The following is a 16,765-nucleotide window of genomic DNA, read 5'->3' on the forward strand; positions in this document are numbered from 1 at the left end:
CCATCGTTTTTCTCGCGCTTTTGTTGCTCAGAATCCGTTTTCAGATGCAAATTTGATGGTTAATTTTTGTCGAAAAAAACTTTTTTGACAAATAATTGAAAAAACAATTACCACAAAGAGATCTATTTTGATTAATCACTCGTTTATTTGTGGTGCACATTTACGTTATTTGAATCTAAATTCTTGTAAGTCAACAAATAATTGAGTTATGGCCGATTAAAACTTCGGATTGGCGCTAGAAAGCCAAAATTTTAATAGTTATTTATTATACAAGCGCCTAAAATGAATGTTTAACAAGCAGTCACTTTAAAACGCTAGAGCCGCAGACTCGCGCGTTTTAATGACCATTCATTTTAAGCGCGCGTGTAATACAAGCTTTTATTCAATTTTGACCACCCTAAGTCGCAAAAACAGTGATTCAAAGTTCACATTCGAGAAACGTCAGAACTGACAGCTACCAAATAATTTTGTTTTCGACTATTTTGGTCGATATCTAGCTTATTTGTGAAGCAAACTTGAGTTGTTTGTACTCATTTGACGCAGAATTTCACGCAGTATCCAAAACCGTGCTCACATTATTCGTATGTTAACAAATAACTATTTTTAATTTAGAAGCGAATGAAGATTTATATAGTGAATTTTAAGTTCCAAAATATTTTTTTCTCATTATTTTATAGAAATACACTGGACTTCAATAAATTTGCGAATACACTGACAGATTCAAAAATAATTATAATACCAGGAATGATGGTGACAGCATTTGTCAATTTGATATAACCTAATTCTAGAAAACCCACAGCCACATAGCCAAAAAAATCATCAAAAGGTTTTGCTACTAGATATTTAAAGTGGTCTATTCCATCGTTTTTTCCGCACTTTTGTTGCTGAAATCCGATCCCAGATATCCAAAATTCTTGGATTTTTTTTTCCCAAAGTAATTGACTTTTGTCTAAATCATTCTTTCTTTTTCTCTAAATAACATCGAATTTTATTAAATATGTAGAGAATTAGCGACCCTAGCAAAAATTTGTAGATTTTAAAGGTTCTAAAAGGTCTAGCGGTGACGTCACTGCCCTATTTCGCGTTCTGATTGGTCGCTCCAAACCAACCGTCAAAATCTGCAGAGTTGGGGTTGCATAACCTCCCAGTTTCCTCTAGTTTTTCATAACCGCTTTGCTAATACCGGTGAACCCGAATCTTCCAGCGCCTACCGCTTAGTCGCGAAAATTCAAATTAGCATTCGTGTTAGTTTGTTAGGTTAGACCCTTTTCGCCGGAACCGGGGAACAGGTGACATTTATCAACTCAAAACCCGAAAAACCGTGCAGACTCATCGTCCAAATTCCCTTAAAATGTCCGACGATGATTGGGGTGCTTGCACCGGTCTTCCCTGTTCCGACGTCGTGAGCCAAGTTTACGAAAACAGCGAAAATAGGCGCTCGAACTTCAACAATTGGCGTGACAAGCCGCGTCAAGGAGACTTTAACAGACGTGGTGGAAATCGCGGCGGCAGTAATCACTCCAGAAGGCCTAACAATGAAGACGCGACTGTTATCAAAGTTCCTTCGAAGTTCGTGGGGCGAATCATCGGGAGAGGAGGGTCGAAGATCAGCGATCTGCAGTTCGAATCGGGGGCGAGGATCAACGTGACGAAGGAGACGGAGGGCGATCTGACGATTATAAAGCTTGTGGGGAACAGCGAGGCAGTCACCAAGGCAGAGAGTCTCATTCAGGAGTTGACGGTTGACACGGATGGGTACCAGCGCAGGAACAACCATAGTAATCATTATGGCCAGGAGCAGGGGGGCTTTCAGGCGTCTCACTATGGTCAGGAGCAGGGGGGCTTTCAGTCGACTCACTATGGCCAGGAGCAGGGGGGCTTTCAGCCTTCCCACTATGGCCAGGAGCAAAGGGGGTTTCAGGCTTCCCACTATGGTCAGGAACAAAGGGAGTTTCAGCCGTCTCACTATGGTCAGGAGCAGAGGGAGTTCCAGTCTTTTGGACAAGAGCCTGTGGAGGAGGAGCCCCCCAAACAAGTGAACTGGAGGGCCGTCTTTCAAGCCTGCGTAAGTTACTTTTTCGTACGCAAATTGACCGTTTAGCGGACGAGTACTAAAACATCAGACTCAATCGGTGTCACTTTGGCCTTTCAAGGTTACTTTAGAGGACTTATTGAAATCAATAAAATGCCAGTTTAACGGACTAGTTCATTAAAACTTTGTTTTTCTTTTAGTAAAGTCAAAGATTTTTACATACAGTGTCACGGTGGTGCGTGACTTTTCGGACAGTCTGTATATCATCTTTAGTTTTGGAGACTGAAAACTGTCAAAACTGTCATTTTTTTTAATTGAAATAAAATCACAATAAGTCGAGAACATTATTGTAAATAAAACTGTCAATTTTTTCTCTTCTCAGGCCTGTCAATATCATTTTAGACCAATGCAGAGTGATAATTAACGTCGATAAACTGAATTGACAGTATTGACACATTTTGATCATTTTCTGTCATTTTTGACATAATTAGAATCGCAGCAACTTAAAGAAAATGAAATCCTATATAGGACTGTCAAATTAATGACAGAGGATCTGTCAAATTCAAAGTGAGGTTTAGTAGTTTCAAAGCCGCCTTTTTTCTGTACATCACGTGATTATAACAACATAGATATCACAATTGGAGCCAATACAAATCTTGAATTGACAGTTTTGACACATTTTGATCATTTTCTGTCATTTTTGACATAATTAGAAACGCAGCAACTTGAAGAAATGAAATTGTAAATATAATTGACAAATTAATGACACAAGTTCTGTCAAATTCCAAGTGGCGTTTAGTAGTTTCGAAGCCGTCTTTTTTCTAACTCACGTCACGTGATTATAATAACATAATTGTCATAATTAGAGTCAATAAACGTTTTGAATTGACAGTTTTGACACATTTTGATCATTTTCTGTCATTTTTGACATTAGAATCGCAGCAACTTGAAGAAATAAAATAGTAAATGGAACTATCAAAATAGTGACAGAGGGTCTGTCAAAGTGACGTTTAGTAGTTTCAAAGTCGTCTTTTTTTCTAACACACGTCAAGTGATTATAATAACATAAATGTCATAATAAGAAGAGCCAATAAAATCTTGAATTGACAGTTTTGTTACATTTGGATAATTTTCTGTCATTTTTGACATAATTAGAATCGCAACAACTTGAAGAAAATTCTAAATAGGACTGTCAAATTAATGACAGAGGATCTGTCAAATTCAAAGTGAGGTTTAGTAGCTTCAAAGCCGCCTTTCTTCTAACACACGTCACGTGATTATAACAACATAGATATCACAATTGAAGCCAATACAAATCTTGAATTGACAGTTTTGACACATTTTGATCATTTTCTGTCATAGTTGACGTAATTAGACTCGCACCAACTTGAAGAAATGAAATTGTAAGCGGAACCGTCAAATTAATGACAGAGGATCAATAAAATTTAAAGTGGCGTTTAGTAGTTTGAAAGCCGTCTTTTGTCTAACTCACGTCACGTGATTATAATAACATAATTGTCATAATTAGAGTCAATAAACGTTTTGAATTGACAGTTTTGACACTTTTTGATCATATTTTTGACATTAGAATCGCAGCAACTTGAAGAAATAAAATAGTAAATGGAACTATCAAAATAGTGACAGAGGCTCTGTCAAAGTGACGTTTAGTAGTTTCAAAGTCGTCTTTTTTTCTAACACACGTCAAGTGATTATAATAACATAAATGTCATAATAAGAAGAGCCAATAAAATCTTGAATTGACAGTTTTGTTACATTTGGATAATTTTCTGTCATTTTTGACATAATTAGAATCGCAACAACTTAAAGAAAATTCTAAATAGGACTGTCAAATTAATGACAGAGGATCGTCAAATTCAAAGTGAGGTTTAGTAGTTTCAAAGCCGCCTTTCTTCTAACACACGTCACGTGATATAACAACATAGATATCACAATTGAAGCCAATACAAATCTTGAATTGACAGTTTTGACACATTTTGATCATTTTCTGTCATAGTTGACGTAATTAGACTCGCACCAACTTGAAGAAATGAAATTGTAAGCGGAACCGTCAAATTAATGACAGAGGATCAATAAAATTCAAAGTGGCGTTTAGTAGTTTCAAAGCCGTCTTTTTTCTAACTCACGTCACGTGATTATAATAACATAATTGTCATAATTAGAGTCAATAAACGTTTTGAATTGACAGTTTTGACACATTTTGATCATTTTCTGTCATTTTTTACATAATTAGAAACGCAGCAACTTGAAGAAATGAAATTGTAAATATAATTGACAAATTAATGACACAAGTTCTGTCAAATTCAAAGTGGCGTTTAGTAGTTTCTAAGCCGTCTTTTTTCTAACTCACGTCACGTGATTATAATAACATAATTTTCATAATTAGAGTCAATAAACGTTTTGAATTGACAGTTTTGACACATTTTGATCACCTTCTGTTATTTTTGCCATAATTAGAATCGCAGTAATTTGAAGAAATGAAATAGTAAATGGGACTGTCAAATTAATGGCACAGGATCCGTCAATGTCAAAATGACGTTTAGTAGTTCAAAGCCGTCTTTTTTCTAACACACGTCACGTGATTATAATAACATAGATATCACAATTAGAGCCAATAAACATCTTGAATGACAGTTTTGACACATTTTCTGTCATTTTTGACGTAATTAGACTCGCACCAACTTGAAGAAATTATATTATAAATGCCACTGTCAAATTAGTGACAGGATCTGCCGAAGTCAAAGTGACGTATAGTAGTTTCAAAGCCGCCTCTTTTTAAACACAAGTCACGTAATTATAATAACATAAATGTCATAATTAGAACCAATAAAGTCTTGAATTGACTGTTTTGACACATTTTGATCATTTCCTGTCATTTTTGACATTAATTAGCGGCGCAGCAACGCGAAAAAATGAAATTGTAAACGGGACTGTCAATTTTGTGTTTTCCCAGGTCTGTCAGTGTCATTTTAGAGAGTTGACAATTTATGGTCAGGGTCAATAGAAGGCCAAAATTGACACTTTTGACATATTTTAATGTTCTTTTGTCATATTTTTAATAGAATTAAAGTCGGAGAAAACAATCTTGTAAATAAAACTGACAATTTTCTCTCTTATTAGGCCCGTCAATATTATTTTAGTGACATCCAAATTCATAATTAGAGACAATAAAACGGTTAAATTGACATGGGATAATTTTCTGTCATTTTTGACATAATTAGAGACTCAGCAACTCAAAGAAATTAAGTTGTCACTTGCACTCTCAATTTATTGCCCTTTTCTGTCATTTTTAACAGAATTTTAGAGTCACAGAAAGTTACAATCTGTGCACTGTCAGGGAATCTGTCAACTTGACGTTTAATGTCTAATGTCATAATTAATTCGACCAATAACATTTTTGAAATGACAATATTGACACATTTTGCTCGTTTTCTTTCGTTTTTGACATAATTGAATTTGTAATTGGGACTGTCAATTTAGTGTCATCCCAGGTCTGTCAATACTATTTTAGAGAGATGCAAAACCTTAATTACAAGCAATAAAAGTTTTGAATTGATAGTATTTACAAGTTTTGATAATTTTCTGTCATTTTTGACATAATTAGAGTAGTGGCAACTTGAAAAAATGAAATTGCAAATGGGACGGTCAAATTAATGTCTTTCGAAGACTGTCAATGTCATTTTTGTGAGATGTTTATTCATGCTCATTTTTAAAGTTTTTTTTGTCATATTTTTGTTGGATTAAAGTCACAAAAAGTCGGGGAAAACAATCTTGTAAATAAAACTGTCAATTTTATCTCTTACTAGCCCTGTCAGTATCATTTTAGAGAGGTGGTAATTTATAGTCAGTCAATAGAAGGCTGAAATTGACAATTTTGACACATTTTGGTGCTCTTCTGTCAATTTTAAAAGAATTTTAGGGTCACAGCAAGTCTTAATCTGTCTACTTTCAATATTCTGTCTTCCCAAGTTTGTCAATGAGAATGACACTCCTTGGGATCTATCAAAGTGACGTTTAATAGTGTCAAATAGTTGAAATTTTAAAGCCGCCTTTTTATGACAGATGTCACATAGATCATAACACAAATGTCAAAATTCTTGAATTGACAGTATTGACACATTTTGACAATTTTTTGTCATTTTTGACATAATTTGATACGCAGCAACCCGAAGAAATGAAATTGTAACTTGGACTGTCAAATTAGTGTAGTTTTCTGTCATTTTTAATAAACTTGAGTTAGTTGTCAACATGGACAAATAATATCAATTTCTAGGGAGGGAGGAGATTACAATGATGCCAATATTAAAAAAATAAATAATTGTCAAAGTGGACATTTTTGTTATTGTAGTCTTTTTATTAGGTAAAGTCAGGCTTTTTAGTACTAGTGCGGTAAAATGTCAACACTTTATCTCACAAGTGCTATAAAAAAAAAAAACAGAAAAAAGTCCTGAGTCTAAAATTCCTTAAATTCTCTAAGATTTCTTCAAGATTTTGCTGATCTTGAGGATTCTCTTCATATCTTACAACTTCTTTTTGTCTTCTCTCTCTCAATTCCACGACTTTTCCTAACTTTCCTTCACTTTCCAGGATGAGTACGAGAAAGAAGAATGGGCAAAACTCCCCCCAATCCAAAAGCACTTCTACACCGAGCACCCCGAAGTCACCGCCATGTCCGAAGAAGAAGTTGCGAATTTCCGCGCCGAAAACAACAACATCGTCGTCGAGCGCACGTTCAAAACCGAAACGAGCAAACCAGTTCCTAAGCCTGTCACAACGTTCGAACATGCCTTCCACCAGTACCCAGGCATCCTGAAGGAAATCGAAAAAGCGGGTTTTACCAAACCGTCACCAATCCAATGCCAAGCTTGGCCCGTCTTACTCAGCGGCGAAGACCTCATCGGCATCGCCCAAACCGGCACTGGTAAAACGTTGGCGTTCCTGCTACCAGCGCTCATCCACATCGACGGGCAACTGGGGGACAAGTCGCAGCGGGCCGGGCCGTCGGTGCTGGTCATGGCGCCGACGAGGGAATTAGCTCTGCAGATCGACAAAGAAGTCAAGAAGTACGAGTACAAAGGAATCACGGCGTAAGAACCAGTTGGTCCTCAATGGTGGAGTTACGATGACTTTTTCTTCCAGTGTGTGTGTCTACGGCGGCGGCGACCGCCGAGAACAAATCAAGGTGGTCACCGGGGGTGTCGATATTGTCATTGCCACCCCCGGCCGACTCAACGACCTGGTGGAGGCGGGGCACCTCAACGTCAAATACGTGACGTACGTGGTTTTGGACGAAGCCGACCGGATGTTGGACATGGGGTTTGAGCCCCAAATCCGCAAAGTCATGTATACCATTCGACCCACGCGTCAGACTGTGATGACGAGCGCCACGTGGCCCCCAGGAGTCCGGCGGCTTGCCCAGTCCTACATGGACGACCCCATTCAGATTTACGTGGGGACTTTGGACCTGGCGGCCACCCACACCGTCACCCAAGTCATCGAGATGATGCCGGATGATGACCAGGCGAAGTTCGCTGCGGTGAGTACAATTTCGGACAAAAATAATGCACCATCCCATTGCTTCACCCATTTCTCTTATGGGAGATCCCATGCAAATTGACGGGTGAATGACTTCTTTATTAAAAAAGATGTCTGCTTCAGTTTTTGAGTATAGGTTTGTTACTCCTATTACTAAAAGACTGTTTTTATGTTTTCTTTTTAAACTTTGGAGTTTTCTTGAAATTGAAGTTGTTTGATGCACAATTTAACAGTTTTCCATTTCACACTATATTTGACCTTATTTTATTATTTTGGAAAAAACATTACGTAGAACTATGTTCAAGGGTGTTTATAAATGTTTCTAGCATCAAAGATGGCTCTGGAATTCCCGTCATACATTACTTTGCCGCTTTGTTTTCATAGTGAATATAATTATCCTGAAAATGACTTATAATGTCACTTACGCCAATGACGTTTCAGTTACGGTTTTGTGTCTAAGTTTATGAATTTCAGGTTTCAAACTACAACTAGCCAAGTTTTTTTTTTCAAAACTTACTTTGCTCCATGATTGAGGTTAACTACAAATGTCAGTTGAAAAATCTAAACCCACATTCGTAAAAAGCGGCAAATTTCTTTGACATTTTATAGCCACCCTTGATCCTAGAAACATTTATAAACACCTTGTATAAAAACATCTTAACAAAATCTTACAAAATAGACGATTGTTGAAATAAAATGTCCATTTGCGGCTTACAATTTAAATCTTTCCCTTGAGGAAGGAATTATACAAAAAAAAACGTTTTAGAAATGTAAAGATAATCAATTTACTATCAATTCCAACCACGGTTGGTATTATTAAATTCAAGGCCAACTGCAAATTGCAAATAAAAAAATATGTATTTTAGGGGTGTGGACAGGCCCAAATAAAATTAAAGTCGAGTATATTAAACACGACAATATTTTTTGAGTCAAAAATGAAACCTAAATTAACAAAATTTTACTTAGATTGGTTGAATTGGTTGATTCTCGGGGGCAATGAATATATTTTTTTTTTGTAATTTTAATTTTACCTCGGCTATTAAAAAACGGCTCGTCCAAAAAAGAAACACTTTTTGGTCTTGGTACACAAATAACTATTATTTTGGACCATGGCAAAGTCAGATGCATTTATACCAATAACATTTTAATGCGCTTCTGTCATTTTTAATAGAATTTAAGGGCCGCAGAAACTCACAATCTGGGCACTGTCAATATTCTGTTTTTCCAGACCTGTCAATGAGAATGACAGTCCTTGGGATCCGTCAAAGTGACGTTCAATAGTGTCAAAACACTTCTAATTTTAAGGCCGCTTTTTTATGCCAGACGTCACATGTTCATAACACAAATGTCATAATTAATTAGACTCATATAATTCTTGAATTGACAGTATTGACACATTTCGATCATTTTTGCCATTTTTGACATAATTAGAGTCGCAGGAACTTGAAGAAATTAAGTTGTAATTGGAACTGTCAATTTAGTGGCATCCCAGGTCTGTCAATATCATTTTGGAGAGATACAAAGCCATAATTATAAGCAATAAAAAATTTGAATTGACAGCATTTACAAATTTTGATAATTTTCTGTCATTTTTGACATAATTAGAGTAGTGATAACTTTAAAAAATGAAATTGCCAATGGATATGTCAAATTAATGTGTCATTGTCATTTTTGTGAGATTTATGCTCATTTTTTGTGTTCTTTTGTCATATTTTTAATAGAATTAAAGTCACAAAAAGTCGGGGAAAACAATCTTGTAAATAAAACTGTCAATTTTGTCTCTTACTAGGCCTGTCAATATCATTTTAGAGAGATGTTAATTTATGGTCAATCAATAAAAGGTCGAAATTGACAATTTTGACACATTTTGGTGCTCTTCTGTCAATTTTAAGAGAATTTTAGGGTCATAGAAAGTCTGTGCACTGTCAATATTGTCTTCCCAAGCCTGTCAATGAGAATGACACTTTTTGGGATCTAGCAAAAGGAGATCTGTCAAAGTGACGTTTAATAGTGTCAAAACAGTTGAAATTTTAAAACCGCTTTTTTATGACAGCAATCACATAGATCATAACACAAATGTCAAAATTCTTGAACTGACAGTATTGACACATTTTGACAATTTGAATTGTAAGAAGAAATGAATTGTAACTTGGACTGTCAAATAAGTCAATTTAGTATGTCAAATTAGCGTGTCATTTTTAATAAAATTGAGTTAGATGTCAAAATGGACAAATAATAGCAATTTCTAGGCAAGGATTAGATTACAATGATGCCAATCTTGTCATCTTCCAAAATAAAAAAAATAATATATCACGTTGCCAATCTTAAAAAAATAAATAATTGTCACTGTGGACATTTTTTGTAATTGTAGTCTTTTCATTAGGTAAAGTCAGGCTTTTAAGGACTAGTGCGGTAAAATGTAAAACTTTTTATCTCACTAGTGCTATAAAAAACAAAAAAAAGCAAGTCCTGAGTCTAAAATTCCTTAAATTCTCTAAGATTTCTTCAAGATTTTGCTGATTTTGAGGATTCTCTTCATATCTTACAACTTCTTTTTGGCTTCTCTTTTATCAATTTTATCTCTTATTATAGGTCTTGTCAATATCATTTTAAAGAGATGTTAATTTATGGTCAGTTAATAAAAGGCTAAAATTGACACATTTTGGTGTCTTCTGTCAATAAATCCCCAATAAATTACAGCCTTTTGTTGATTAAAATACTGGAATTAGGGAAAAAATATTATATAGTATGTAATACAGACAAATATAGTAGATTACTATCTATACTAGTGTGAAGTTAAGTTTTATTTTAATCTCATGTGGACGAATGATTAAAATTTAAATTATCTTAAAAGTGCAGTATGAAATTTTTCAAATTTTTCTTAAATTAAATAAAAATATAATTGGCAATTTTGACATGTCAAATCACTTGATCTCATTGTTTTGTAACTTTTTTGCTTACTAGTGAATAGAAACATAAGTTATTTACTAGTGAAAAAAAAATGGAAGAAAATTTGAGTTTCAAAAACAAGATTTATAGCGAAAGAAATAATTATAAAAAATATACACCCGGTTTACAGAAACAAAATCAAGAAATTGCGAAAAGACGCATTTAACAACATTAGTATTGTTGCCAAATTTTTAACAGCACTATTGTTGTTAAATGTGCCTTTATACAATGTACTCTTAAAGTGGTATCACTTGTTACTCTAACAATTTAGAATGAAATGAAATATTTAACATTATATTAAAGTGATTTAAGTAAGTTGCAAGTTTAATTTCAATTTAAATTAAATTATTGCGTACTTACTATTAATCAGAATTAAAAATCGATTGTTCCAAAATTTACTTTTTTAGCAACAAAAGTGAATAGTATGACGAAAAATGAAGAAATAAATTAGAAAAGAAAAATTACTTATCTTAATCTTTAATTAAAATTAATATTTAATTCCATCAAATGTCAGCAATTAAACTTAAATGCGAGATTAATTTAATCGCAATCAACTGACCGCTCAGATCTCAAGCAGACCAACCCAAAACTTCTAGGGGTAAAATGTATTGTTGGGCGCAATTCTGTTCATACCATGGTGCATTATTTTTGGGCGACCACCTGGAAATGGTACTAATTAACGATTGCAGTTTATGGAGTTCGCGCTCAACTTGGATCCTTCGGAGAAGGTGATTGTCTTCTGTGGTAAGAAGGCGCGCGCGGACGAGTTGTCTTCCGAGCTAATCCTCCAGGGGATCCAGTGCCAAGTCATCCACGGCAACCGCGAGCAAAGCGATCGAGAGCAGGCTCTTCTGGACATTGCCGACGGTACCGTGCAGATACTCATCGCCACGGATGTCGCCTCGCGCGGTCTAGACATCGACGATATTACGTGAGTGAAGTTAGGTCATTACTGTCTTCACAACAGATTGTTTTAGCCACGTGATAAACTACGACTTCCCGAGGAATATTGAGGAGTACGTCCACCGCGTCGGTCGTACCGGCCGAGCGGGCAAATCCGGGAAGTCTATTAGTTATTTTACTCGCGGCGACTGGGGCCAAGCCAAGGAGCTCATCAGCATCCTGGAGGAAGCTCAGCAGTACGTCCCTGAGGAGATCTACAAGATGGCGGACCGCCACGCCGTCTGGAAGGAGAAGAAAGACGCGTCGCGACCAAGCGGACGGGGAAGAGGCGGCGGCGGCGGCGGCGGCCGAAGGTGGTGAATCTTAACATTTCCATTGCGAATCTCAGTATTTCAAGTTGACTTTTTCTAATTGTAGGTGTTACTTTGACATTGACATAAATTTTTTTTCGTAATGTTTCGTCTACTTTTTATTATATCCACGCAGTGGTTTTCAGCAGAAGGGTTTTACACCAACTGGTTAAAAAGGGGGCGAATAGTTCGCCGGTGCCACGAGGCCTCCACCCCACCATCGTTGGTGCTTGAAGACAGCAAATTCGGGATCTTCATGGTCTCCATCGCAGCACTGTTACTAATCTTCATCTTCTTAGGTAGTACCAACAGTGGTACTCATAACCCATCCTCCACTTGCAGGTTTAATCAAAGGTTTGCTGGGCCTCTTCTTCGACAAGGTTGGAATGTACGGCCTCAACTTACTCATTGATCTCCCGCGGCCTTTGCCTCGGTACCAAGAGAAGAACCTGCGGTATCGTCCAGTGGTGTACGACGTGGGGGGTTGGCCCGTCCATCCAGACACCCTCCAGAGAACCATCAGGGTCCTACCAAAGTACCTTCAGTAGCACCAAGTCCTTTTCCTTACCAAGTTTTCACAGACGAACCGAGTTCTGCCTCAACTTGATCTTCTTCCTCGCGTATCCTTTGGCGGCTTGCGTCTACTTGTGCGCGTTTCTTTGCTGCATAAGAAACTTGAGGCCTTCGAAGGACGACACGTGTTTTAAGCACGTGGATGTGGTCAGGCTGACTAATCATGACGAGTTGAAAAATGTGGTGGTGAATTGTTGGGATCATTTGATCATGTCTGAATTTTAGAACAAAGAGGAGGAGGACACGAAGTACGTGATGGAGGCTATGGAGAAGAGCAGGGATTCTATGCGGGAAATCAACTGCGGGTGTCTGGATTGAGGTTTATTTGTAAAATCTAGTGACAGGGGATCTGTCAGTCAAAGTGACGTTTAGTGGTTTCAAAGCCGCCTTTTTTTCTGATAGACGTCACGTGATTATAATAACGTAAATGTCATAATTAGAGTCAATAAAAGTGAATTGACGGATTTGACACATTTTGATCATTTTCTGTGATTTTTGACGTAATTAAAGTCGTAGTAACTCAATGAAATGAAGTTGTAACTTGGTCTATCAATCTAGTGACTGTTTCTGTTATTTTTAATAGAATTGGAGTTACAAAAAGTCGGCGAAAACATTCTTGTATTGACAATTTTGACACATTTTCTGTCATTTTTGACGTAATTACAGTCGCATCAACTTAAAGGAATAAAATTGTAGGCGGAACTGTCAATTTAGTGTCTTCCCAGGTCTATCTATCTATGTTAATTTATGGTCAGTCAATAGAAGGCAAAAATCGACAATTTTGACACATTTTAGTGCTCATCTGTCATTTTTAACACAAAAAGTCACAAACTGCGCCTGTCAATATTATCTTTCCAGACCTGTCAATGAATAGCAATCGTTGGGATTTAGCAATAGGTGATCTGTCAAAGTGACGTTTAATAGTGTCAAAACACTTCTATTTTCAAAGCCGCCTTTTTATGACGCACGTCACATGTTCAGAACACAAATGTCATAGTTAATTAGACTGATAAAATTCTTCAATTGACAGTATTGACCCATTTTAATCATTTTCTGTCATTTTTGACGTTATTAAAGCCGCAGTAACGCAAAGAAATGAAATTGTAGACGAGACTGTCAATTTAGTGTCTTCTCAGGTCTGTCAATGTCATTTTAGAGAGATGTTAATTTATTGTCAGAGTCAATAGAAGGCAAAAATTGTCAATTTTGACACATTTTAATGCTCTTCTGTCTTTCCAGTCCTGATCATAATAACACAGACGTCATAATTAATTAGGCTAATAAAATCCTTGAATTGACAGTATTGACACATTTTGATCATTTTCTGTCATTTTTGACATAATTCAAAAATATGAAAGTCTAAACGGGACTGTCAATTTAACGTCTTCCCAGGTCTGTCAATGTCATTTTATAATTTACCAAACAGTTAAACTGTCAGTATTGACACATTTTGACAATTTTTTGTCATTTTTGACGTAATTAGAGTCGCATCAACTTAAAGGAATAAAATTGTAAGCGGAACTGTCAATTTAGTGTCTTCCCAAGTCTATCAATGTCATTTTCGAGAGACGTTAATTAATGGTCAGTCAATAGAAGGTAAAAATTGACAATTTTGACACATTTTAGTGCTCATCTGTCACTTTTAACACAAAAAGTCACAAACTGCGCCTGTCAATATTCTCTTTCCAGGCCTGTCAATGAATAACAGTCGTTGGGATTTAGCAATAGCTGATCTGTCAAAGTGACGTTTAATAGTGTCAAAACACTTCTATTTTCAAGGCCGCCTTTTTATGACACACGTCACATGTTCAGAACACAAATATCATAGTTATTTAGACTGATAAAATTCTTCAATTGACAGTATTGACGCATTTTAATTATATTCTGTCACTTTTGACGTTATTAGAGCCGCAGTAACGCAAAGAAATGAAATTGTAAACGAGACTGTCAATTTAGTGTCTTCTCAGGTCTGTCAATGTCATTTTAGAGAGATGTTAATTTATTGTCAGAGTCAATAGAAGGCAAAAATTGTCAATTTTGACACATTTTAATGCTCTTCTGTCTTTCTAGTCCTGATCATAATAACACAGACGTCATAATTAATTAGGCTAATAAAATCCTTGAATTGACAGTATTGACACATTTTGATCATTTTCTGTCATTTTTGACATAATTCAAAAATATGAAAGTCTAAACGGGACTGTCAATTTAACGTCTTCCCAGGTCTGTCAATGTCATTTTATAATTTACCAAACGGTTAAACTGTCAGTATTGACACATTTTGACAATTTTTTGTCATTTTTGACGTAATTAGAGTCGCATCAACTTAAAGGAATAAAATTGTAAGCGGAACTGTCAATTTAGTGTCTTCCCAGGTCTATCAATGTCATTTTCGAGAGACATTAATTAATGGTCAGTCAATAGAAGGTAAAAATTGACAATTTTTACACATTTTAGTGCTCATCTGTCATTTTTAACACAAAAAGTCACAAACTGCGCCTGTCAATATTCTCTTTCCAGGCCTGTCAATGAATAACAGTCGTTGGGATTTAGCAATAGCTGATCTGTCAAAGTGACGTTTAATAGTGTCAAAACACTTCTATTTTCAAGGCCGCCTTTTTATGATACACGTCACATGTTCAGAACACAAATATCATAGTTATTTAGACTGATAAAATTCTTCAATTGACAGTATTGACGCATTTTAATTATATTCTGTCATTTTTGACGTTATTAGAGCCGCAGTAACGCAAAGAAATGAAATTGTAAACGAGACTGTCAATTTAGTGTCTTCTCAGGTCTGTCAATGTCATTTTAGAGAGATGTTAATTTATTGTCAGAGTAAATAGAAGGCAAAAATTGTAAATTTTGACACATTTTAATGCTCTTCTGTCTTTCCAGTCCTTGGGATCTAGTAACAGGGGATCTGTCAAAGTGGTTTTTAATAGCGTCAAAACACTTCAATTTTATAGCCGCCTTTTAATGACAGTTGTCATATGATTATAATAACACAGACGTCATAATTAATTAGGCTAATAAAATCCTTGAATTGACAGTATTGACACATTTTGATTATTTTCTGTCATTTTTGACATAATTAGAGTCGCAGCAATGCAAAGATATGAAAGTCTAAACGGGACTGTCAATTTAATGTCTTCCCAGATCTGTGAATGTCATTTTATAATTTATCAAACGGTTAAACTGTCAGTATTGACACATTTTGACAATTTTCTGTCATTTTTTACATAATTAGATACGCAGCAACCCGAAGAAATAAAATTGTAACTTGGACTATCAATTTAGTGTTTTTTCTGTCATTTTAGAATCACAAAAAGTCGTGAAAAACAATGAAGTAGTGACAATTTTGATACATTTTGGTGCTTTTCTGTCATTTTTAACAGAATTTCAGTGTCACAAAAAGTCACAATCTGTGCACTGTCAATATTCTGTTTTCTCAGCAGGCCTGTCAATGAGAGTGACAGTTTTTTTGAAATAAAGCAATAGGGAAGCTGTCCAAGTGACTGTAATGTCAAAACATTTCAAATTTTAAGTCCGCCTTTTTATGACGTCACGTAGTCAAAGTAACACAAATGTCATAGTTAAATAGACCAATTAAAACTCTTGACACGTTTTGATCATTTTGTCATTTTCAGCAACTGGAGGCAATATAATTGAAAAAGAGACTGTCAATGTCATTTTAAGTGCTAATTAGCGCCAAGGAAGCTGAAATTGGCAATCTTGACACATTTTAAAGCTCTTTTGTAATTTTTAATACAATTTCAATAAGATCTAGTAACATAGGTTCTGTCAAAGTGACGTTTCGTAATTGTCAAAAGATTTCAAAGCCACCTTTTATTCTGAGTCACGTGATCATAATAAAACAAGTGTCATAATGTACGCGCACATTTATTCATATAATATCTACAAATAAATACTTATCTCATACTAAATATAATTATACTTGGCAAAATTCACACTCTTTCACTAAATGCTAATATTTTAGGACTCTTCTAGTAAAACTTCGTACCGTTGGAAACTTTGCACATCATTTTTGAACTTGTAATCTTTGTGGCAGTGCAGATTCTTTGATAATACAGTTGAGGGCAAAAAATCTCGGACAGTAAAGTCGCATTTACACTCAGAAGAAAATGTCGAAGATTTTTTGCTCGATTACTCGCATAATATCGACCGCACATTGGAGCGTGCTGGTTTCGTACAGTAAAGAGCGAAAAATCTCAGGCAACAGCAGTAAACCTTCATTTACATCGAAGATTTTTTGCTCGTTTGAGGTCTTTGTATGGTTACCAACAGTGAAGGACAAAAACCTCGGACCTCAATTTACGGTGAGGGCCCCAAATTTCTTCCCCGCAACTGTACGACATCTGAAATCTTACAGTTCTGACGT

The 16,765-nt window shown here is 35.8% G+C and overlaps 1 protein-coding gene and 1 pseudogene across 1 annotated transcript; both read left to right on the forward strand.

The window, feature by feature from the left end:
* Positions 1-1,153: 1,153 nt before the first annotated feature.
* On the forward strand, positions 1,154-11,895 carry LOC148180464 (putative ATP-dependent RNA helicase DDX43). The gene is made up of 5 exons (XM_088045214.1): positions 1,154-2,065; positions 6,638-7,137; positions 7,190-7,586; positions 11,224-11,465; positions 11,512-11,895. Exons 1-5 carry the CDS (start codon positions 1,352-1,354, stop codon positions 11,795-11,797), a joined length of 2,139 nt encoding a protein of 712 aa, XP_087901340.1. The 5' UTR covers positions 1,154-1,351; the 3' UTR covers positions 11,798-11,895.
* On the forward strand, positions 11,887-16,068 carry LOC148180465 (uncharacterized; annotated as a pseudogene).
* Positions 16,069-16,765: the final 697 nt, after the last annotated feature.

This window comes from Gnatocerus cornutus, chromosome 1, assembly GCF_029298725.1.
Source record: "Gnatocerus cornutus isolate USDA-ARS CGAHR chromosome 1, icGnaCorn1.1, whole genome shotgun sequence".
In the NCBI taxonomy this organism is placed as follows: domain Eukaryota; kingdom Metazoa; phylum Arthropoda; class Insecta; order Coleoptera; family Tenebrionidae; genus Gnatocerus; species Gnatocerus cornutus.